Here is a 24,765-nt window from a genome sequence, read left to right on the forward strand (position 1 = left end):
TTCTCTGCAGTCCTCTTTTACTCTGTTTTAAACTCCAGTTGCTCTAATATACCACTAATATGATGTGTTATACAAACTCAATAAACTGCACAGAATCATTATTCTCTGCAATACAGTCATCTTTTAAAATACGCAAACACATAATAATTAGAGGTGCAATCCAGAGTCCATTATTAAGAAATCAAGAATGAGAGTAAAATTAAATATTCAATCACAAAATAAATGAGGCCTCAAAATGAGATGTCCCCGCATTGAATATGCATTGAGCACAATGAGCACATTAACAAAGTCCCACAATGCACCAAGTATCGGATCAGTCTTTCTGTCACTTATGTGGGCAAATCCATATTCTGAACACCACATCAACACAAACCTGTCAATCAAATGATCATAGTTTGGATGCTGGCCTGATTTTTGACGCATGCTCAAAGAAGATCATTGTCCAAGAGAAAAGTCCAACATTGGCTGCTCAATAAATCATTTTCTTTTTGGACTCTATGCCGACTGGAGACCTAGAACAGGTATACTTGTGAATCTATGAGAGAGAATATCATATCCTTGTCAAAATTTAATGAAGAGATGTAATTTTATTCCCATGTTGAGATCTTAACTATTGTTCTCCAAAAAATACAATGTATCACGACTTGAAATTCAAAAGAAGAAAAAAAGTTTCAAATACAAAAATTGTAACATAACCGCAGCTTTCCAAATAGTGCCACTTCACGAGATGTGACAAAAAAAAGTTCCATAATTTCTCATGTATAATGCACATTTTCTCCCAAAAAGAAGTCAAAAGTGAAAATTATACATATAAGTATACGAATAGGGGAAAATGTAAAAAAAAAAAAAAAAAATTTTAAAAATGTATGCGGGCATTTATTGGTTAAAAAAAAAATTGCTGTTCACTTTCATTCCAATGTGCCGCAGCAACCTAAAGGTTATGAAAAAAGGTGCAGCCTACACCGTCATTCCAATAGGAGAGGGGTACGTATGACTGTGCATCTTTGCTCATAATTTTGCATACCCTGGCAGAATTTGTAAAATATTGTTTTTAAAAAAAAAAAAAATACAACTGATAACTGAACAACTGGCATCATTCATTTGTTCATGGTTATGTTTTGTTTAGTGATAATGCTTTTCTAAAATGCTTGACAGTTTCATTTTAATCCCATTAAAATTAAACTAAATGTGTTTCACCTGGCCCTTCACATTTCATTTAGAGAATTGTACACATCTTGGAAATTCTGCCTGGATAATAAAACATATGAGCACAACTGTGTGTTTTCTCATTTACTAAATAAAAATAGGGCTGTGAATTGTGTTTAACTTCAGAATTATTTGAAAAACAATAACAAAATACAGATAATGATCATATGTTTTGATCATATGGTAGAAGCAGAACCATGCATTTTAAAATACATTATACATAGGTAGAAGGGTTTTTCAGAATTTTGAGGTCAACTTTGGGTGGGGGGGCGTATCATACATGCGTATGTATTGTACATGAAAAATTGCTGTTTCAATAAATATGCAGTCGTGCATTCTCTGTATTTGTAAACGTACAAAATTTAGAATTAATATTTCAACAGGTACTATTTTCCTACTCTAATAAGCAACAAATTTCAATTTAAAACCATGGCATGAATGTACTGGGTTCGCTGCACTACATATCAGGAAACTAGTGTATGCAGTATATCCAATATAGTGTTCAAGGTGTTTTGTGTTAATCCTCCAGAGATGCAGGACACATGAGATAGAATGAAGACGTGCAGAGAGTGAAGGAGGACTTGCTTTGACTGATTGAGGGGGCGGCCGAGGGCGTGCAGCATGGCAGCAGCTTGAGGAATCGCTGCTTTATGCTTTTTTTGCTTTGGCTGTTGGAAGGATTGCCTGTAATCACCAACCATAGCACAAAGGTTAGAAACACCGGTTATATACAGTACAGGTGTGGAAGGGGCAGGGGGGAAATCAGACGCCTTCGTACATACATCATGCCAGAGACACATGAAAACACGTTGGCATGCTCTATGATTGCCTGCTGACCCGGCCAAGTCAAGTAATGAGAGATCCACGTTTAACTTTAGAAACCGATCCCACACTGGTTAATATGAACAATATTTCACTAGAGCGTGACCCGAATTTGCTACCCCATTCTAACCACCTCCAAGTCCAACACTATATACTATACTTGTTCCTTTCTGTACACAGAGGAAATAAACAGAACACAGTAAGTGAACATTGACTCGAAGAAAAATACCTTTACGCTTGCTTTTTAGTTTCCGCGGTAACGGGCATGCCACCTCCTGATCGACACCAAAGGTGTCTCATCAGAGGTATGATTGCACTCTAAGGGGCAGTTACTGTAGAACTGCGAAACCATAGGAATGGCTAATTGCCTTATTTCATAAGTGCCTTTGCATTTGATTACTATGATTTTTTTTTTTAGCCAACTGATGGATAACTTGTTCTGAAATCAGAAGTCAAAGTATAAAAACAGGGAATAGCAAGTATAGTACAATTATTGAACAAAGTATTGTTAAAAAAAAAAGACGGATCAAAATTACTGTTCAACAATATTGAGAAACAAGTGAAGAAAAAATTCAATTGACCGAAATATTGCAGTGAAAGACTGGGGATACACTATACCACTTTTTTCAGATTGAATACATAAGTAGCACAAGTACTTAAATTTGAATAGTTACTGATACCAAGGAATACATACCAATACCAAGAGGAATGAAGATTAGCCAAAGTAAAAGGGAATATATGTGCGTGGATGAGAGGCGCGGAGGATGAAGAGTGAAGCTCCAGGCAGAACAGATAGCGAAGGTGGACGACTTCAAATATTTATGGTCAACAATACAGAGCAATGGAGAGTGTGGTAAGGAAGTGAAGAAACGGGTCCAAGCGGGGTGGAACAATTGGCAGAAGTTGTTTGGTGTTCTATGAGACCGAAAAGTATCCGCTAGGATGAAGGGCAAAGTTTATAAAACAGTGGTGAGGCCGGGCATGATGTACGGATTAGAGACGGTGGCACTGAAGAAACAACAGGAAGCAGAACTTGAGGGGGCAGAAATAAAGATGCTGAGGTTCTCGCTTGGTGTGAACAGGTTGGATAGGATTAGTAATGAGCTCATTAGAGAGACAGCCAAAGTTGGATGTTTTGGAGACAATGTTAGCGAGAGCAGACTTTGATGGTTTGGACATGTCCAGAGGCGAGAGTGTGAGTATATTGGTAGAAGGGTGCTGAGGATGGAGCTGCCAGGCAAAAGAGCGAGAGGAAGACCAAAGGAAAGGTTGATGGATGTTGTGAAGGAGGACATGAGGACAGTGGGTGTTAGAGAGGAGGATGCACAAGATAGGCTTAGATGGAAAAAGATGACACGCTGTGGTGACCCCTAACGGGACAAGTCGAAAGAAAAAGAAGTCACGGATACCTAGGACTAAGACTTGACAATTCAGCACCATGTTACAATGAAGATGAAATTGTGAGTCTGTGTAAGTGAACAAATTCAGCAAGGGGAAGTAAAAAAGCAGCCTCAGTCCACCACTACAAGAGAAAAATCTAGATATTTTGGTCAGAGATCAAAAGTCCAAATCTGTTTAAAAACGGTGTCGTGATTAGTCTAGGAAGTTCCCATTTTCAATACCAGAAATTTTCGATCAGAATTTCCAAGAATGAACTGATAATCTGCAAAGTAGTAAGTAATTGTATAGTGGAGGAACGTCTTGAAGCAAAGCTATGCTATGCTAATTCTGGCGACATTCTACCCTTGCACTGTGCATCCCTCAGTGTCATGTGCACACTGCACATGACTGGCTGCAGGGGTACCGAGACCACACCCCCTGCATGCATATTGTATTCCCCCATCACATTCTTAGATGATTCCTAAAGGCCTGCTCACTATATGGCGGGTACTGAGACCAGGACCTGGCTTTGACCTTACAGGCCTTGCCTTTTTATGACATTACCAGGGTACATGCATTTCAGCTACAATGGCCAATAAACCAACCATAACAGCAACAGCGACAACAAAAATGAACTCAGATTTTGAGGAAACAAGACGGATGCGGATGAGGTACAGATGGGATCCATTAAGACGTCAAAGAACTGAGGGGGTGGACTTGAGTTTTTCCACAAGACTATTAAGGGTTCAGAACATTGTTCTCAGGTGACAGAGAAGACAACCAATATATTTAACTAGATCTTGAACGACTGAAAATGCATTTTAGGACATGAACCCCCCAAAATGAATGGACATAGGTTACATGCATCAGCGTGGGCAACACAGGGTGTTCGTGGTGAGCACGTCTGCCTCACATCTTTAAGGGTTAGGCTTGAAAAATTCGATGACAAGCCACTAAAAGTCAGTACTGCAGTTTTTTCACACGTTATACAGATATAATCCTGTTTGTCTTCCTGCCCCCCGACTAAGGTGGCTTGTAAGGGAGATAAGTGCTTCAATGCAAAAAGTTAAATTTGTTAATATTGATCTTTGTTTTATGAGTTTTTGCCTCATGTTTTAATAATTACAATTCCAGACTTAAACAGGATTATATATATTTTTCTATATAAATTGCGCTATTATTTTCAGACACGACATTTTGAAAGTGATTTTGTAATGTGTAGCTGATTGAATTAACCTGTTTGCAAGTAACATACTCTGCTATTCATACTGCTGACTGATAAAACTATGGCCAGATTACAGACCAGACTACGCCTTTGTTAGATCTTTTTTTTTTTATTTTCACAACAGATTTAATGAAGTTTAATTAGCATAAAAACAAAGGATGATATACGGAATATAAAGTGACTTCAATAGATTTCTGTCTGTTCTTAACTAATTACTTTTTGTACATAATGGTACTAAATTCTCGTGAGAACCCACTCCATCTGTTCAACAAAAACAGCAACAAACTCTCACTGAGCCATCTTGATTCAAAATGACGCATTCCACAGAGCACGACGGGCGCTTAAATTATACCAAGCAGGACTATTCTGCATTCATTACAGTTTCTCATTTCATTATATCTCATGTCATTGAGTCGGATTACATGACTCATTATGCCATTTTATTAGCACACAACTTGAGGGCTAAAGCAAATATAGTGTGAATAATGTCACTGTCTCTCAAGGCAAACTTGCTCGGACAAATATAATAAAAGTGTGATCATTTGCTCAGAAATAGTCCGGCACAACTCTGTGGATTTCCCACCTATGGGAATCATCAAATACGCCGCATGTTGTAATATATTCTGGCACAAATCGGTGTTTCTAGGAAAGAGAAGCCCTCTCTGAGGGATTAACCTTCATTTTAATAAACATGTGCATACAAACACATGATCCCTTTAGGACACACGTGTGTTTGTGTGTGCCTGCACACATTTAACCCAAAAAAAGCAGGGTTCTGCTGTCATTTCTCTTGTAGAGGTGCTTTAAGACATTTAACCAAGTGAACCTCAAAGAAAACTATTTCCATTCAACATGTTCCATTCATGTATTTTCACAGGGAAATCAGAATGAAATTAGCTTTCAGCTTTGGTGATTTTCACAAAGTTCCCTTTCGTATACACAGGGAAGCGATACAGTTTCTAGCTTATTGTTGGGGTTCCAGAATCCTCCAGGACCATACCAGTAGTAAAAAAATAAAAATAAAAATGAACCACCATATTGTGATATTGATTAGTAGTATAATTTACGCAACAATACAGATATTTTCCCAGATATTTGCTGGTCAGTAGTCCAGATTGAAGAGCAAATATTTTAAATTCATTATTGTACCGATCGTCTCATTGATTATGTAATCATTTTTTTTTTTTTCAGTTGAATGAGTTTGTATTACTAAACAACAGGACCACTATAAAATATATATGGGAGGTGCAGGTGTTATTTTTGGCCACTTGGAGTCGCCGCACTCACATTTCACACTGTACTATCTGTGAAACTGAACGTGGATTTCAAACATGGCGCATGACCTGGCGATTGACACGTGCATCGGCAAATAAGAGTCTAGTTTGCTGCTGTTAGCTCAGGTTAGCTAGCCTGCATGTTGAGTCCCTCAGCGTCAGATGTGGGTTTCGTTGCAGCTCATATATTAATGTGCTTATTAACTCCGAAATCGCACAGGTAGCTGTCCCTATCCTCGAACACCTGAAGGATCCAAATATTTTCTAACTAGGGATATAGCTATATTATATTAGGTAAAGATATTTATGTTACCTTGTGTCTGCAATTGTATATGTGCTGTTGTGTAAACCAGATATGCTTTGCAAATTATCGATTGTCTAGGTGATAAAAAATGATCACTGCGCTTAAACTTGTTTGTCATTGAGTTTTTCCTCATAATCATTGCAGTGATACCAGTGTACACAAACTCTCATCTACAGTTAGCTGGGATAGACGCGAATGAGGATAAGCGGCAGACTATAGAAAAGGGATTGAGTTTTTTTCTTGCATGTGTCACAAGTTACAGGTCATTTTCACTAAAATGCGAATAAATGAACATCAACATCTTTCAAATGAACAGTAGAAAGCCAACATTAGGCAGCATCATGACATTTGCCCTGCAGTGATCGTGCACTTAGTCTAACACTTTCCCAAGGTACACGTTGACATTCAGTCACAACTTCACTCCACTTCAGGAAGAAACAAAATCGTCAGCTCTATTTATATCTCCTTGGCAAACAGATTTCTTCGATATTCATTTTGAAGGAGCCTCTCGATTCCTGAAACCCCAGAGATCTGAGGAGTTTCTCAAGGCAAAGAGAATGCGGCGAGCGTGTTGATACAGCACACTGCTGAAGATTAAGACCAGAGCAGGGACCAAACATTGACTGTATCACTTCTTAAACCAACCTCACACACGGTGATAAAAGCGGCAAAGCAAAGAATCACTGCAATCCTGATTTAAAAAGGTGGCTATTACTAGCGATCCATTTACTATTGCACTTAACATGTAATGTGATGTCATGGGCGAGCTGGACCTTGTCCCAGGTGAATGGGTGAGAGGCAGACAACAACCTGGACTGGGTGCCAGAAATTCGTCGGGTACATATAGAGACAGAAGCATTTTTTCCCCCCGATGGGATTTTTCGTTTTTCCTTTTCTGATTGGGATTTTTAGATGTCGTGAATCTTGGTCAGCCGCAGGCATGCGAAACCCTTTGAGATTCTTTTGTGATAACGGGCGATGCAAATAAACTCAACCATTCGCACTCACATTGCCATCATTTAGTGGGAAGCCTTCTACCAATATACTCACACTCTCGCCTCTGGACATGTCCAAACCAGCTAAGTCTGCTCTCTCTAACCTTGTCTCCAAAACATCCAACTTTGGCTGTCCCTCAAATGAGCTCATTTCTAATCCTGTCCAACCTGCTCACTCCGTGCAAGAACCTCGGCATCTTCATTTCTGCTACCTCCAGTTCTGCTTCCTGTATGTATCATTTATAAACTTTACCCTTCATCCTAGCGGAGACTCTTCTGTCACATTGAACACCGGACACCTTCCGCCAACTGCTCCACCCCGCTTGGACTCGTTTCTTCACTTCCTTACCACACTCTCCATTGCTCTGTATTGTTGACCCCAAGTATTTGAAGTCATCCACCCTCGCTATCTCTTCTCCCTGGACTTTCACTCTTCCCCCTCCACCCCTCTCATTTATTCACATATATTCTGTTTTACTTTGGCTAATCTTCATTCCTCTCCTTTCCAGTGCATGTTTCCATTTTCTAATTGTTCCTCCACCTGCTCCCTGCTTTCACTGGAGATCACAATATCATCTGTGAACATCATGGTCCAAGGGGAATCCAGTCTAACCTCATCTGTCAGTCTATTTATTACTACTGCATACAGGAAGGGGCTCAGAGCGGATCCCTGATGGAGTCCCACCTCCACCTTGAATTCTTCTGACAGACCTATGGCAGATCTCACCGCTGTTCTGCTGTCCTCATACACGTCCTGTACTATTCTAACATATTTCTCCGCCACACCGGACTTGTGCATGCATTACCACAGTTCCTCTCTTGGTACTCTGTCATAGGCATTCTCTAGGTTTACAAAGGCACAATGTAGCTCCTACACCTTCTCTGTACTTTTCCACGAGTATCCTCAAGGCAAATAATGCATAGATATACAAATAATTTGTATTATAATATTCCATTTCAATTTTGATTTTTATTTTCTATTTCGATGTGACGCAGCATCCCTAGTGCCCTAATTGAATACAACTGTCTGCGACCCACCAAAAATAGGTCTCCAAGCCAATTTTGGGTCCCAACCAGCAGGCGGGTCATGAAAATTAATATATTCACAAATTGGTTGGTAAACAATACGGCCATGATACTTTTCACAGACACGCTAATTGTTGTGGTGATCCGGCAGTGAGCCAACGAAGATTTGGACGGCTGTGTCATTAGCCGCTAGCGGGCTCATGGAATCCCGACGGGCCGGTGATGACTCCATCCAATGTGCCACAGCCTTGCTCCATGTGCATCTTAGAGCACATAAAAGAAACACTTAAGGGAAAGTTAATTGTTTATTATGTTTACCAACCCACAAGCGGATGAGCAAGCGAACTAAGGAGATTCATTTAAAATGTCAACGCCTCGCTCCGACTTCTTGTGTCTTAGTCCTTAGGCTCGGGGTGAAAGTTAAGCAAACAGTAATGAGTAACTTGTACTTAATGGAAATATTTCCATTTTAAAAATAGTATTGTTCAATTAAATAATTAGATAAATACATATAAGTTAATGTAAAATAAAGCACAGGGTTCTACTCTAACATTTTCATTGATAGCACTGGACCACGCATGTAGTGTAGTCTTACGGAATTGGCCATATCGTACTTTGTATACAATACAGATTGGGAGTGACTCGTGTTGTATGTGCAAAATACTTCACTTTTAAATATGAAGTTTGTTTATAACAAGCGGTGCGCAACTAAATGTAATTTGGAGTGGAGAAAATAGCCACAACCTTAAACAGCACCAAGTGTGCCGTGACGAGTCCCTACTGTACGTCGTGTAGACAGTGTCAATGTCACAGGGGAGGATCGACATGGTCCGAAATGATGATAGTTCTTATACAAGAAGATCCATCCATCCATTTTCTGAGATGCTCATCCTCACAAGGATCGCGGGAGTGCTGGAGGCTATCGCATCTGTCAACGGGCAGGAGGCTGGGTACACCCTGAACTGGTAATCAGACAATCGCATGGCACATGGAGACAGACAACAGACGCACTCACAATCACACCTATTAATTTAGAGTCTCCAGTTAATGCATGATTTTTGGTAAGTGGGAGGAAACCGGAGTGCCTGGAGAAAACCAATTTGTGTATCTGCCAACTCATTATTTGTTCAAACTACAGAGTCAAGACTGGTTAACTGTACGTGGCCAAGTTTGCAATATGGGAAAATATTTGCCACTCTATCTGCTACAAGAAATTCAAGTAAACATTGAGAAAAAGAAAAGTTCCAACTGTGACAATTGATGTGAGATCAACGATAAACAAGTTTGAAGGGTTACTGTAATTAGAATTACGTCTATGATGGAAGACATGCATTCAGCGTTGCTTGTCCAGTCGGCGCAGGGTGGCTGGCAGCTGCAGCCACACAATTTCAGAGTGTTATACAGAGCGCACAACATGATGCACAGCCATTTCATTTCCAGCCTTGTTTCATTGCTGCATTCTATGAAATGAATTGATCCAATAATGAATGAATAGCTTAAGTTCAAAACAATGAGATGGGGCTAGGAAAGAGCAGCACGTTTTTTTTGTGGCACCAGTAATGAATGAAAGAAACTTCAAACATACAGTTGGTGTATTTGTTCATACACAGTTATCTTCATGCTTACATACAGTAGTTTAATGTCCATCCATCCCTTGTCTGACCTGCTTATCCTCAACAAGGGTCACGGGAATGCTGGAGACTATCCCAGGTGTCATCGGGAAGGGAGCCGGGGTACACCCTGAACTGGTTGCCAGCCAATCGCAGGGTACATGGAGACAGACAACAGTCCCACCCACATTCCCACTTAGGGGCAAATTAGAGTCTTCATGTAATGGATGTTTTTGGGATGTGGGGAGAAACCAGAGTGCCTAAAGAAAACCCACACAGGCATGGGGAGGACATGCAAACTCCACACAGGCAGAGCCAGGATTTGAACCCCAGTCCTCAGAACTGTGAGTCCAACGCTCAAACCAGTTGCTCCACCGTGCCGCTAGTAGTTTGATGTACAATTTTTAATTTAAGAGATGTAGGGAGCATAAGTCATCTGGTCATACCTGGAGAGTGAGGTTAGAGTATGACGTAGAAAGAGGTCACGGTGTGAAAAATAATTACAAGGTGTCAGTTTGCTCTAGAACAATGTGAGTTCCAGTGTATACCACAAACCGTGACTTTAGAAGACCCTGCACCTCAGTAACCCCGTGTTTTCCTAAAAGTACATTAATATGAAAGAAAGTTTTGAAAGATTTTGCACAGTTTCTAGCTTTCAAGCTTGTCTTTTATACTTCCATGTCACCTTAAGGACTCCATATTGTGCAGATACTGGAGGTGTGAATGGGAGTGTTAACAGTTGTTTGCAAATGATTGATGACCGATCCAGGGTACCCCCCGTCTCTTGCCGAAAGTCAACTAGGAGAGGCTCCGACCCACCACGCTAATGAGCACAAGCACTGTAGAAAAAAGATGGATGGAAGTAATATTTTCCCCCATCTCCTTGTAAATTCAGTAACGTCATTCCCCATCTTTTACTTCTTCTGCCCTTCGAGACGCTTAACTTACCATTTAGACATTAAAAGTATTTAAGTACAGACCTAAATCAAAGTGGTGCCATACAACCTTTATCCCCCTCAAGCCTTTATTCTTAATTCTTTTTCACTTGGGAGAAATCTATACTTCCAACTTTGTGGGATCAGCTTGGAAAAGGCCCTTTCCTGTTCTGCAGTACACAAAAGAAGGTTTACAAAGGTGTGCTTGGAGGAGTTTGGTGTGGAACAACAACAACCCACAAACTAAACAAAACAATTTTTTTGGATGAACTACTAAAGAGATGAGACACACTGTTGCGTAGGTACGATGAAAAAAAAATGCCACACACACACACACACACACACACACACACACACACACACACACACACACACACCGCATCTTGTAAAAAGTCTTCCCAGGGTCCATATTTTCCATTTTCACTTTTTGATCTGATGACCATTTGTATCAATATTTTGTCAGTTGTCCATATCCACAATCATATGTGAGGGGATATTTAAAAAAAATTATCGATCAAAATATATATGATGGCGGCACGGTGAATTAGCTGGTAAAGCATTGGCCTCACAGTTCGAAGGACCGGAATTCGATCCCAGCCCCGCCTGTGTGGAGTTGTCTGTTCTCCCTGTGCCTGCGTGGGTTTCCTCCGCGCACTTGTGTTTCGTCCCACCTCCCAAAAACATGCAACATTAATTAGACACTCAAAATTGCCCCTAGGTGTGATTGTGTGTGCGGCTGTTTGTCTCGATGTGCCCTGAAATTGGCTGGCAAATAGTTCAGGGTGTACCCCGCCTCCTGCCCGTTGACAGCTGGGATAGGCTCCAGCGCTCCCCGAGACCCTTGTGAGGATAACCGGCAAAGAAAATCGATGGATGGAAATAGATATGATCATCAAATTACAATGTGGACTGCTTGGATGCAGTTTAGCAGCAGTGACGCAGAGAGAACTGGTGTGTAGAAGTTTTGTGCAAACATCAGCAAAATCTAATAAGGTTCCAGTAACAGATATAGAACTTTACTATGAAATTGGTTTAAATGATCAATGTTTTTATATTTGTAGTGTGCAGTGGTTATAAACTGAGAGGGGCTTTGAGTCTCCAATATGGCACCCAACGAAGTGCCCTCGAAATAAGAAATGTGCATTTTTACTTGCTCCCTGTCAAACTTGGGTACAAGCATCATTTGTCATCATCGCAGCTTGTGGGCACGCACCCCTCCCTCATTCGCTTACCATTCATCTTACCTGGCGTGGTAAGGTCGATAAGCCCCAAAAAGTGCATCAATTTGAGAGAGCTGCACACCACCAGGAGGATGCCCACCGTCTGCAGCCCCTCCACCTCCCACTTGTCTCGGAAGAACAGATGCATCATCCCGTTTCCTCCTCTCTGATTCCGACAGGCAAAAATCTTGCACGTCCGCCAACTCTTCGCTTTAGTCCCCCTCGATGTGCCGGTATTCCGCCATCCTGAGACCGCGCAGCATCCGTCTGGTGGTTCTTCTCACAGAGGCTGGATTGTTATTCCCCGTGTTCCCTCATTGGGAATGCTAAGCGTGAGGGAGCAGGGGCTGTCGACTTGCTGTTCCGCCCTCGCTGCCGCCACTTCAGAGGCTGTCAAAGGTTGTTTAGGTTCCAGGTGAAGTTCGGACAATTCATTGTGCCCGTGTGTGTTTGTATTTGCGCGTGCGTTTCCCGGCCGGATGGTGGTGGCAGTTATTTGTCCGTTCCAGATGCTGACTCTCAAACTGTCTCCACTCTTTTGTCTGTCTTCCTCCCCCCTTTCTTTCCTCACCTCTCTCACTCTCCTTCCGCTGCGTCCCTCCCCAAGCTTAATTGGGCCAGTGATGGCATTGAGTGAGGGAAAGATGAAGCGGGGGAAAGCTTTAAGGAGGGGTACTACACACAGGTTCAGGAGGGGAGAACAGAAAAGGAGGAGAATAATGAAATGAGACAAGATGGGGAGGGCAAGAGCTTGAGGAGAAAATAACAGCAACAGAGAGGACAAGGGGCCAAATCAGAAAAAACAAATGATGAATCTAAGGGAGTTCAGGAAGGTAGGAAGGACAAAATTAGGTGAAGCAGCAGAGAGGCAAACTCAGCTGCAGGAGACAAAGTCACAGATGTGGCCGTCGTCACTCTCTGAGCATAAAATCAACACATATGCACAAGCAAACACAAAGCCTCGAGGTGCAATCCGACTAAGGCTCTGCGTTGTATTTCGAATTGTGTAGTGTGGCATCTGTCACAATGGCACTTCTTATCACAGTATTTAAACTCGTTTAAAAATGGTATTCGTGACTTGATATTTCAATTTTACATGTAAGACAGATTAATCAAAAGTGAAATTTGAAGGATTTTAAAGTACGTGTAAGGAAAAGTATGTATGTTATGAATGGTTTAGGTTGCGCAGCAGAGAAAAAGAAATATTTAGCAATTCTTTTGTTTTATATTCACGGATGAGCGTCACAACTGTTTACAGTAATTATGATTTACGTGTCTCACATTACAGACTATACAAATTCGGGTCACTTCATCTAGGGAATTGAACTGTGTTGCAAAACAATGACCCCTGTATATCGATTAAAATTTACACAATTGGGATTTTTGGGGAGAGAAAGTTGAAAAAAACGATAACCGAACACCGATCTATCACAAGATGGAGCAAAGTCTAATATAATGACTTACTTACTGGATATACTTGTGTACTGTATATTCAGTATTCTCCAGTCCTGTGATTCTGAACCAGTATCCCGAGGTACATTAATGTGCCATGAACAATTTTCAGATGTGCTGTGAGAAATTATCAAATTTGACTTACCTACTCCAAAAAATTATTCACTTCAAAGAAATACTATATTTTGTTCCTCTATTTATCCAAGTGAGGCATCATGGGAAACAGAACAAATAAATGCTCTTCTATTCAGAATCAGAATCAGAAAAAGTCAATTGCTTGTAACAATGTGGTTTCTTGTATGAAATTCTAGAGACTTAACATTGGTATTAACGATGCCATGTTGTGAAGTCAGGTACGTCTTGAAGCACTGGATCCAAAATGGAGGACACAGGAGCAACCAGTGAAGAATGCTGTTCTTAACAAGATATAGAGGTGTTAATTACAGCCGAGCCGACCGTGTCAGAGATGAAACTAATCCTAGGGGAACACTTTATTTACAACAATGACATTGAAAAGTTCCAATGTCAGCATATTCAATCCATCCATTTTTTTTCTGCTTGTCCTGCACTGGGTCACAAGGACAGCAGTCTAAATAGGGATGTCAGGACTTCCCTGTCTCAGACCACCTGTTCTAGTTCCACTGGTGGGACTTTGGGGAATTCCCAGGGCAGCTGTGACCCTCCAGCGTTTCCTAGGTCTGCCGCAGGGTCTCCTCCCAGTTGGACATATCCGAAACACCTAAGCAGGGTGGCATCTGGAGGGCATCCAAAATAGACGCCTCAGCCACCCTAAGAGATTCATATTAATGTGGAGCAGCTACAGCTGTTCTTTGAGTGTCTCCCAGATCAGTGAAATCACAAATAATGTGTCCAGACACATACGAAGGAAACCTCCTTTCATTCTCTGCGCAAAATGTGTGTAGGTGTAAATGTACTGTAGATTGACCAATAAATTAGACATCGGTTTACCTCTCTTAACACCACAATGCACGAGTGTTTTCACATTGTGAAGAAAATCCTGAAATACTTCTCTGAAATACTTCACCACCTGAGGAAGGATGTTGCTCCTAACTTGGATACAAGCCACACTTTACTGGAAAAGGACCATAGCCCTAGATTTTCTATTACTGATTCTCATCCCAGCAGCTTTTGACTCTGCTGGGAACCATCCATTCATCGAATTTTAAAGCCTTGTTGGCATTAGTATTACGGTGAGCTGAAGCCTATCCCATCTTACTTTTGGCTGGAGGCAGGCAACACTCTGGACAGATTGCCAATCGATAGCATGGGACAAAGAGAGAAAAAATATATTGGAAAAAAACTCACATATGGACAATTTAAAGTCTACAATTAGCCGAAAATGTAAATGTCTGTTTCCGTGCAACAACTGGTTTACAAGTAATTAGTCCAGGTTGTACCCCTCATCTCTCTCAGTGAGCGCTGATAACATACACATTTCTGAACATGATCTTCTTTTTCTTTTCCTTTTGGCTTGTCCCGTTAGGAGTCGCCACAGTATGTCATATTTTTCCATCAAAGCCTATCTCGTGCATCTCCTTCTCTAAGACCTACTGTCCTCATGTCCTCCCTCACCACATCCATCAACTTTTACTTTGGTTTTCCTCTCGCTCTTTTGCGTGGCAGCTCCATCCTCAGCACCCTTCTACCAACATACTCACTCTCTCGCCTCTGAACATGTCCAAACCAATGAAGTCTGCTCTCTCTAACCTTGTCTCCAAAACATCCAGCTTTGGCTGTCCCTCTAATGAGCTCATTTCTAATCCTCTCCAACCTGCTCACTCCGAGCAAGAATCTCAACATCTTCATTTCTGCCACCTCCAGTTCTGCTTCCTGTTGTTTCTTCAGTGCCACCGTCTCTAATCCGTACATCATGGCCGGCCTCACCACTGTTTTATAAACTTTGCCCTTCATCCTAGCGGATACTCTTCTATCACATAGAACACCAGATACCTTCCGCCAACTGTTCCACCCCGCTTGGACCCGTTTCTTCACTTCCTTAGCACACTCTTCATTGCTCTGTATTGTTGACCCCAAGTATTTGAAGAAATCAAACCTCGCTATCTCTTTTCCCTGGAGCTTCACTCCTCCTCTTCCGCCCCTCACAATTATGCACATATATTCTGTTTTACTTCGGCTAATCCTTATTCCTCTGAACATGATGATGGCTGAAAATGTAACCTCCATGGAAAGAGAAGATCTACTAGTGTGAGATTTGGCATTGGGTGAAGTTGTGAGATTGAGCCACTCACAATTCAACAAGAAATGGATATAAACAATGATGGTAGGTGAATCCTCTTGGGGTCTTTATCAGTGTTAGATGATGCCATAGAGCAGGAAGCTGATGTCTCAAAGGCTAACAGAAATAATACTTCCAAACATTAAAAGGCTCGATTTTGTCTAAATGAAGACTATGGTTTTATCAATAGTGCAACCCAGTGTCTAAACGCAGGCAGGAAGAAATGAAGAGAAAACGGCTTTGGTGAAGGGGTTGCTGGGCGATAAACAAGTCTAGAGGAGGGCTCGATTTGCCGGTGGCAGGATTTATGCGTGTCTGAGTTGAAATGAGACCCAAAGCTGCTTTGCCTCCCACTGAAATAGCAACCCTGTGAGACTTATCAACCTGCGACTCATCTCATGCAAGCAGACAGTATTGCAACCCAAAACAATACTAAGATATGATTTTGCGATTGTAGCCGTAAAATAGGGACATGGACGTTCGCCCACAGTCGTCAGTCACTGTCGGTTAAAAACATAATGCTGGCCTGTTACGCTTTTTAATGTGCGACATGATGAGATGGGATCTTGACTGTGCGCGCTTGTCATGAGTAAAGGGCAGTTGATTGATGAAACTCTGCACGCCTTGACATATATTTTGCATACACCTCCAAAACATTTAATTAAACAGTCTGCATAACTTTCCGGAATACAATGACATATTCAGGCCAGACACCTTTTGTAGTTGGAGAGTTCAATCAGCAATGAAAGACAAGTGACACATTAAGGCTGCTTGTTTGTCTGCCACAATTTCTCATATAGTCGGAGAGTATTTGTATTTAATAGAGGCCCTATTGCTCAGTGGTTAGAGCATTATATCTCACTGGGACCTCTACTACCCAAGAGGGGTTGCATCAGGAAGGGCATCCGGCGTAAAAACTGTGCCAAACAAATATGAGCGTTCATCTGAGATGTTACGCTGTGGCGACCACATAAAGGGACAAGCCGAAAGAAACTTACTACTAACAGGCAACTAATCCGGGGTCAGAGGTCAGTTGGGTCAGCCTCCAGCTCACCTGCAACCTTAATGAGGAAAAGCAGGACGGAAAATGGATGGATGGGTTAATTTAATATTAGAAAGGTTAAATTCTGCCTTGTACTATGTCACTAAAAAGTTACGTAAAACATTATCTGTACGTTTGACAAAGCTTTTCTCTGATGGAGACAATGTGACCTCCGATTTCATTCATATTATATACTGTAATTATGTGAAAGTTGACCAAATCAAAGTTCCAATAGATTGAGCAGAACTTCAAGGTACCACAGCACCACTAACTGTAACGTGTCCTTGGTCTCACTCAGATAAAAAAAAAAAAAAAAAACATTATGGCATCCAGCGAGGAAATACAAATGGATGCTGGAGCGAAGTATACAAAAGCTCCTCCAGAGTTGTTCCATAAAAACGAACCATACTTGGCCCTCGAAGGACTTTGTGAAGGTGTGTGAAGTTCTTACTGCAGGATCTTACTTTAGCCTGACCTGTTTTAAAATGCGGCACAACACATCTGCAAGCCACCCCAAGAGACATTCTGATCTGTTGTCATCTCAAATACACCCACCCACACACACACACACACACACACACACACACACACACACACACACACACACACAGGTAGTGATAAAATGTCGCGTTTGATTAGTCTCTTTGAGTCACAATTTGGCCTGAAGCCAGACACAGCACATAATTGAAACACCTCCACATTTAGACATCTACCTGAGCAATTATTCCCCTCAAAACTGATTAAAATGTCTAACGGGGAGAAAATTTGTGTGTGCGTGTACATGTGTGAGCCTGCAAAAGAGACACTGAGGAGGTCACTGAAAAATGATTGTCTGGTGTTTCCAATTAGATAAGGGTCATTTGCATAGATCATTAGCTTTTAAGGATATTTTTAAAACAGCAGCACGGAAATCGTTCAGCAGACAAACCTCTTATGAACAGTTGTTTGGTCAACCATTGATCGACTGAACGAATTCACTTCAGGAAGTAACTAAGTGGAAACATGTACCTTATGAATGTATGTATGAACAAGCCTGGGATGAGGGATTTAGAATTAAGTGAATTACCGTATATGTCACAAAGGGTTATTTGTCTCGAAAGATGGCAGTCCTCAAAAGTTGAAACCCAGGACACAGGATGAATAAAATACATCATGTATTGCCATAACATTGACAAAGTAAATATAAACGCTCTCTCTCGCTCGCCCTCTCTCTCTCTCTCACACACACACACACACCACCACACACACACACACACACACACACACACACACACACACACACACACACACACACACACACACACACACACACACACACACACACACACACACACAGGTAGTGATAAAATGTCGCGTTTGATTAGTCTCTTTGAGTCACAATTTGGCCTGAAGCCAGACACAGCACATAATTGAAACACCTCCACATTTAGACATCTACCTGAGCAATTATTCCCCTCAAAACTGATTAAAATGTCTAACGGGGAGAAAATTTGTGTGTGCGTGTACATGTGTGAGCCTGCAAAAGAGACACTGAGGAGGTCACTGAAAAATGATTGTCTGGTGTTTCCAATTAGATAAGGGTCATTTGCATAGATCATTAGCTTTTAAGGATATTTTTAAAACAGCAGCACGGAAATCGTTCAGCAGACAAACCTCTTATGAACAGTTGTTTGGTCAACCATTGATCGACTGAACGAATTCACTTCAGGAAGTAACTAAGTGGAAACATGTACCTTATGAATGTATGTATGAACAAGCCTGGGATGAGGGATTTAGAATTAAGTGAATTACCGTATATGTCACAAAGGGTTATTTGTCTCGAAAGATGGCAGTCCTCAAAAGTTGAAACCCAGGACACAGGATGAATAAAATACATCATGTATTGCCATAACATTGACAAAGTAAATATAAACGCTCTCTCTCGCTCGCCCTCTCTCTCTCTCTCTCTCACACACACACACACACACACACACACACACACACACACACACACACACACACACACACAAAACCAACAATACAACAAACATTAATCTAAAAAGCCATTAGTCAAGAAATTGTGTGCTTGCATGATGATCAATAAAACAGCCTGGGACCCATTTAGCCAAGAACGACAGAAAACGAAAACACACACATGCACGCACACACAAAAAGATATCAATGTTCCTAAAGTCACTCACTTGGCCGCAACGCTTAAAGGGACGCATCCAAAACTATAGTTCTTCTTGTGCCTCATCATGCTTTGACATACAAAAATTACTTTATTTCCTTTTATGTTTTATACACAAGAGTCTATATTTAAAACGGCAAAAATGCTGTGTTGTTTTCTGAGGGGCTTGAACAGAAGAATGGCATTTCACTGCAATCAGGAACATGGATTTGAAATACGAGTAAATGGAGCTACAAGCTCAGTCAACTTGTATGTGTGTCAAGGCAAATCCATAAATTTTCTGAGCCACTTATCCCCATGAGGGTCATGGGAGTGCTGGAGCCAATCATTGGGCAGGAGCCGAGGTACACCCTGAATTGGTCGCCAGCCAATTGCAGGGCACAGAGAGACAGAGAACACTCGCACTCACAATAACACCTAGGGGTAATTTGAGTCTCCATTAATGCATGTTTTTGGGATGTTGGAGGAAACCGGAATACCCAGAGAAAACCCACGCAGGCACGGGGAGAACATGCAAACTCAACACAGGTGGGGCCAGGATTTGAAACCCTGTGAGGCCAACCCTCTATTGCTGCATCAAGGTAACATCCATCCATCCATTATCCAACCTGCTTATCCTCACAAGGGTCACGGGACAGCCGGAGCCTATCTCAGCTAGCGAAAGGCAGACTACAGCCTGAACTGGTTGCCAGTCAGTTCAAGGGCAGATATCGACACCATCACTAAGCGGAAAGCGAGGGATCGATTAGCACCAAAGTCAGGAGTGTGTACCACTATACCATCAGTGACTCTCAAGGTAACACCATCCATCCATATTCTTTGCCACTTATCCTCTCTAGGGTCGGGGGGAGTGCTGGACCCTATCCCAGCTGTCAAGGGGCAGGAGGCGGGGTACACCCTGAACTGGTTGCCAGCCAATCGCAGGGCACATGGAGACAAACAGCCACACTCACAATCACACCTACGGGCAAATTAGAGTCTCCAATTAATGTTGCATGTTTTGGGGATGTGGGAGGAAACCGGAGTGCTTGGAGAAAATCCACACAGGCACAGGGAGAACATGCAAACTCCACACAGGCAGGGCCGGGATTGAACCCGGGTCCTCAGAACTGTGAGGCCAACGCTTAATCAGCTGATCCACCGTGCCACCTCAAGGTAACACATTACACCGAAATTATTATGACCTTTTTTCAATTCACTCATAATTTTACCTATATATTTCGAAACATGAAACAAATGAAAAATGAAAAAATTTGATTGACATTTGAAATTTCCCTACGCATTTTTTCCCTATTGTTTTTAACAATATTTACCTTCAAGATATAACAATTGGGTTGTTTGATAAAAGCCCTTTGCAAACATAACCTTAATAGGAAAGACAGGCTTTAAAAAAACAACTGAAACTAATTTAGTCCATTTTATTCTGTTCATTTAGTCTGCTCAGTTTTCTACTTACTTTGCCTTGTTGACTTTTTAAAAAAAAATGTTCATTAGTGTTTTCAATGTCTGATTATATGTACTGTCCTTTTGTAATGTGAAAGGTGCCTTGAAAAGAAATCCATTATTATGCCACAAGAGACCCCCCCCCACTCCTCCTCTCCTGACCCTTAGGCAGCAATGTAGTCACACACCTGGAGAGGGCACTGCAATGTAAGCCATTTAATGAGCTACACAATCCTCCTCGCCCTGAGCTCTTCTTTGGTCTTGATGTGATCACCCTTCATTTGTATTCAAGTCAGGAGAACAAAGCAACAGTGGGAGGGTAATGAAAGACCACAAGCCATTAACACTTTGCTAGAGAGATACCCACAAATGATAACTTTCATGTTTTCAAATATGACAGGGCACACAAAACAGTTCTAAAGTGTCCAGACCATAAATTCTGATAACATTTTGAACACATCATACATTTGCACGTGTTGAAAAGTTGCTCACCCCACACCAGCCACTCAATAGATTTTAATCAAATCAAAAGTATGAGCCTCCCTACTGTTTCAAGGAGGACTACAGCAACAGGAAGAAAAAAAAAATCATGTCTCTAATACCTCTATATGTTGAAACAAGGACCACAACAACCAACATGAAGCTTTGATTCAACCAAACACAATTTGCGGGAAATCTATTAAGCGCCCAGAAGGAAGGAAAGAAACACATTCGGTAAACTCCAGCCACGGGCGACGATTATAGCGACAATGAAATCGATGGCCTAATGACGGCAACCTTTAGCCTTCCATTGTTGCTGCCGTAAAACACAGTAAAGAAAAGCCAATGTCGGCACATGAATGTTTTATGCAGGTAAATCCCACAGCCAGGCTCGTCAGAACTGTGATGATGACTGAGACGGAGAATCGAACGTCAGGGTAAGATGGAAGGAAATAATTAGTCTAAAATGCATTTGATTTAAATGTATTCAATGTCTAAAAATGGAAAAAAAATCCACTTTCTTCTGGTTTGGGTGAAGGGGGGGATGAGGGGCGGGGGGTTGCATGTTCTCCCGGCGCCTGCGTGGGTTTTCTCCAGGCACTCCGGTTTCCTCCCACATCCCTAAAACATGCAAGATGAATTGGAGACTTTAAATACCCCTTAGTTGTGATTATAAGTGCAAGTGTTTTTTTATATGTGCCCTGCGATTGGTTGGCAACCAGTTCTGGGTGTACCCTGCCTCCTGCCTGATGACATCCGGGATATGCTCCAGCGCTCCCGCGACCCTTGTGAGGATAGGCGGCTCAGACAATGGCTGGATATATTGTTTGGCTTCAAATGAACATGTCATCAACTGTAAACTTTGAACAATTCTTTACATATAAATCAAGAAACTTCTTAATGAAATAATTGATCAACCATACCTGTCTAGTTAGAACAGGTACCAGCTACTATTTTGTCAATGAAGTGGTCTCGAATTCATTATCATCAGTTACTTTTAATGATACCTGCTTCTTAAGTTGTCATTTCTCGGGACAATTCAGAATATCCCTACTAAATGTTGCATGAAGGTCAGCTATATGCATTGCTAAGCGGCCGGTTTCAACACTCGCGCTCAATCTATTAAAGCTCCCAGAAGATTGGTAGCTTTGACTGCATTGGCCTTTTTTTGCCTGTGGGAAAATGCGTTCAGAAAGTGCCTCAGCTCTAATGCAAATCTTTCACATGCAATTAATGCATTTCTATGTCTCCATTGTGAGTCCATTTGGTACTGAATAAGCAATGTTATCATCTTCATGCAGACAGAAGAAGAGAGGTGCAAAAACATCAGTTCTTTCATTGCTATTGCCATGCAAATTGTTTCCCGTTACACGCCAGCATTCGCAATAATGGTTTCATCAGTTCGGCGCATTGGCTTACAAACGTTTCTTTGAGATCCTAACCTGAACCCACAACCACAAATTGCTTAACCCTCAAGTTGTATTTGTACATCAGGACATAAAGTGAAATGCAGATCCACACAATGTAAAGTAGAAATAATAATTTACGAGAAGCGGCATGGTGGTTGACTGCTGAGCACATTTACCTCACAGTTCTGAGGACTGCGGTTCAAATCCCAGCCCTACACGTGTGGAGAGTGCATGTTCTCCCCGCACCTGTGTGGGTTTCGTCCCACATCCAAAACGCATGCTTGGAAAGGTGACTGAAGACGCTAAATTGGCCGTACACTAGGTGTGAATGTGAATAGTTGTTTCTATGTGTTTTGCGATTGGGCTGTAAACCAGTTGCGGGTGTACCCCGCCTCTGGCCCAAAGATAGCTGGGATTGGCTCCGGCACGCCCGCCACCCTTATGAGGATAAGCAGTATCGAAAGTGGGCGAATAATAAATGGAAATCCGCCACAGACTTGCCACTATTTCGATTTTAAACTGCCTATAAAAAACAACAACAACAACACATGCACTGGGACCTACAAAAGCATTATATGCGTTATTCACTTTAATGGCTACATAAATAAGCTGTTTGGAGACCAGACTTAAAAGTTTATGTGTACGTGTATGTGTGTGGTTGAGATAGCGAGCGGAGAGCGAGAGCGAGCGAGATAGAGGGAGAAAGAGAGCGAGAGAGACCAGGAGAGGAAGAAAAACGTCTGCAATTTACTGCAAAGTGTTTTCTCAAGAAGTGTGCTGAAATATCCACATTTGTGCAGTCCCAATTTAAGAGCTGAATGACCAAGCTGTTGTTTTTTGTAATCTGTAAAGTGCACAGTCTTCTCCCTGTGCCACTTTGATTGGTTTGTGTACAGCCAGTAACTCCCTTGTGCCGTCTTATTGGTGAATGGGAGTCAAGTGACAATCGTGATCATGCAATGTCACCCCATGCCTAAAAATAGATTGCACACCCACTAACGTATAAATAAAAGTGGCGAGCAGGATGTCGACCATTGCAACGGAGTAAAAGTATCAATTCTTCTTCATATAAATACTGAAGTGCTACATAATGATTTGTGCTCAAGGTGTAGCCGAACAATACATTCACTTCCTGGGAGGTCTAAAACGAGAAAGTTGTAGACAGCTATGATGTATACAACTGGGTATCTTCAAATACAATATGAAGTAAGACAATAGGATACATAGAGCCATGGGGGGATTCAATTTCAATTTCAATTTATTTTTTACTGTAAAAATCTAAATCAATAAAAAAATCAAAATAATCTGGCCCCCAAAAATATGTAAATTCAAATAAAATTCTAGAATAAAAAAAAAAAACATTTGTATTGCCAGAAATTCAATTTTAAATTTTAATTTTTGTGCACTTGATGTAAAACGAGTATGACACAGTGACATGTAAAAACAATTTAATGGGGAATGTGCAACCTTTGTGATGGACTTTAATTTAACTTTAATAATTTTCATTATTTCAAAATGAACAAATTTGTTCCTGCAAAAGATTGTAATTGGGTTCACAAAGCTATGACCAACCATCCATTTTCTTAACCGCTAATCCTCACAAGGGTCCCGGGAATTACTGGAGCCTATCCCAACTGTCAACAGGCAGGAGGTGGGGTACACCCTGAACTGGTCACCAGCCAATCATAGGGCACATGGAGACAAACAGCCACACTCACAATCACACCTAGGGGCAATTTAGAGTGTCCAATTAATGTTGCATGTATTTGAAATGTGGGAGGAAACCCACACAGGCATGGGGAGAACATGCAAACTTCACACAGGATTGAAGCCGGGACCTCAGAAATATGAGGCAGACACTTTCCAGCTGAGCGACCGTGCCACCAAACTATAACCAACTTTAGCTATGCATACCATTAATTTAAACCTTTATTTTTTTTTTTTTAGTACGAGTGAACAACAAATTTATTGTCCAAGATTTTTTTTTTTTTTTTTTTTTGCTGACGAAGAACATCAATGTGCTGACCTCTAATATCACATGGGTTTTGCTCAATCAGGTCCGCTTTTTGAATGATGGCCACATGTTTGTGTTTACATATACTTGTATTTTCACTTTAGATGTTCAAATAAACTGAGCTTCATGTCCTTAAATTGTGAAACAATGATGTCACATTCAATGTAAAGGTACAGTACTTTTATCAATGTCTATTATTGCATTGATACTGAACATAGTTTGTAAGATTTGATTCGTAAACTTTTCACAAGAGAAATAGATGTGATGATTTTCCCATTCAGCAATGCAAAATTGTCCTAAATGAATTGAAAAGCATAATATATAACTGACTTTTTTTTTTGTAACCCAGTGTATTACACCCAATGCAATCACTCTTAACACACCCAACACTAAATGAAATGAGGATAATCTTTCACAGACTTCTGAGAATCAGAAAAGAGAGAAAGCGAGGCAAAATGCTCAAATTGGGCTCACTTCAATCGGTACCATTGGCTGAATAGT

At 41.3% G+C, this 24,765-nt stretch overlaps 1 protein-coding gene across 3 annotated transcripts in view; it reads right to left on the reverse strand.

Annotated features, from left to right (window-relative positions):
- Positions 1-24,765, reverse strand: part of LOC133509517 (Kv channel-interacting protein 2) — a 136,184-nt gene that overhangs the window by 5,973 nt on the left and 105,446 nt on the right. For 2 of the 3 annotated variants that reach the window (XM_061836598.1, XM_061836597.1), the window contains exon 2: positions 1,792-1,890. The exons of the other annotated variant lie outside the window; for it this stretch is intronic. In XM_061836598.1, coding sequence (XP_061692582.1) covers positions 1,792-1,890 — 99 coding nt within the window. The remainder of the gene's footprint in view (positions 1-1,791; positions 1,891-24,765) is intronic. 3 annotated transcript variants of the gene reach the window in all.

This window comes from Syngnathoides biaculeatus, chromosome 12 (genome assembly GCF_019802595.1).
Source record: "Syngnathoides biaculeatus isolate LvHL_M chromosome 12, ASM1980259v1, whole genome shotgun sequence".
Taxonomy (NCBI): Eukaryota; Metazoa; Chordata; class Actinopteri; order Syngnathiformes; family Syngnathidae; genus Syngnathoides; species Syngnathoides biaculeatus.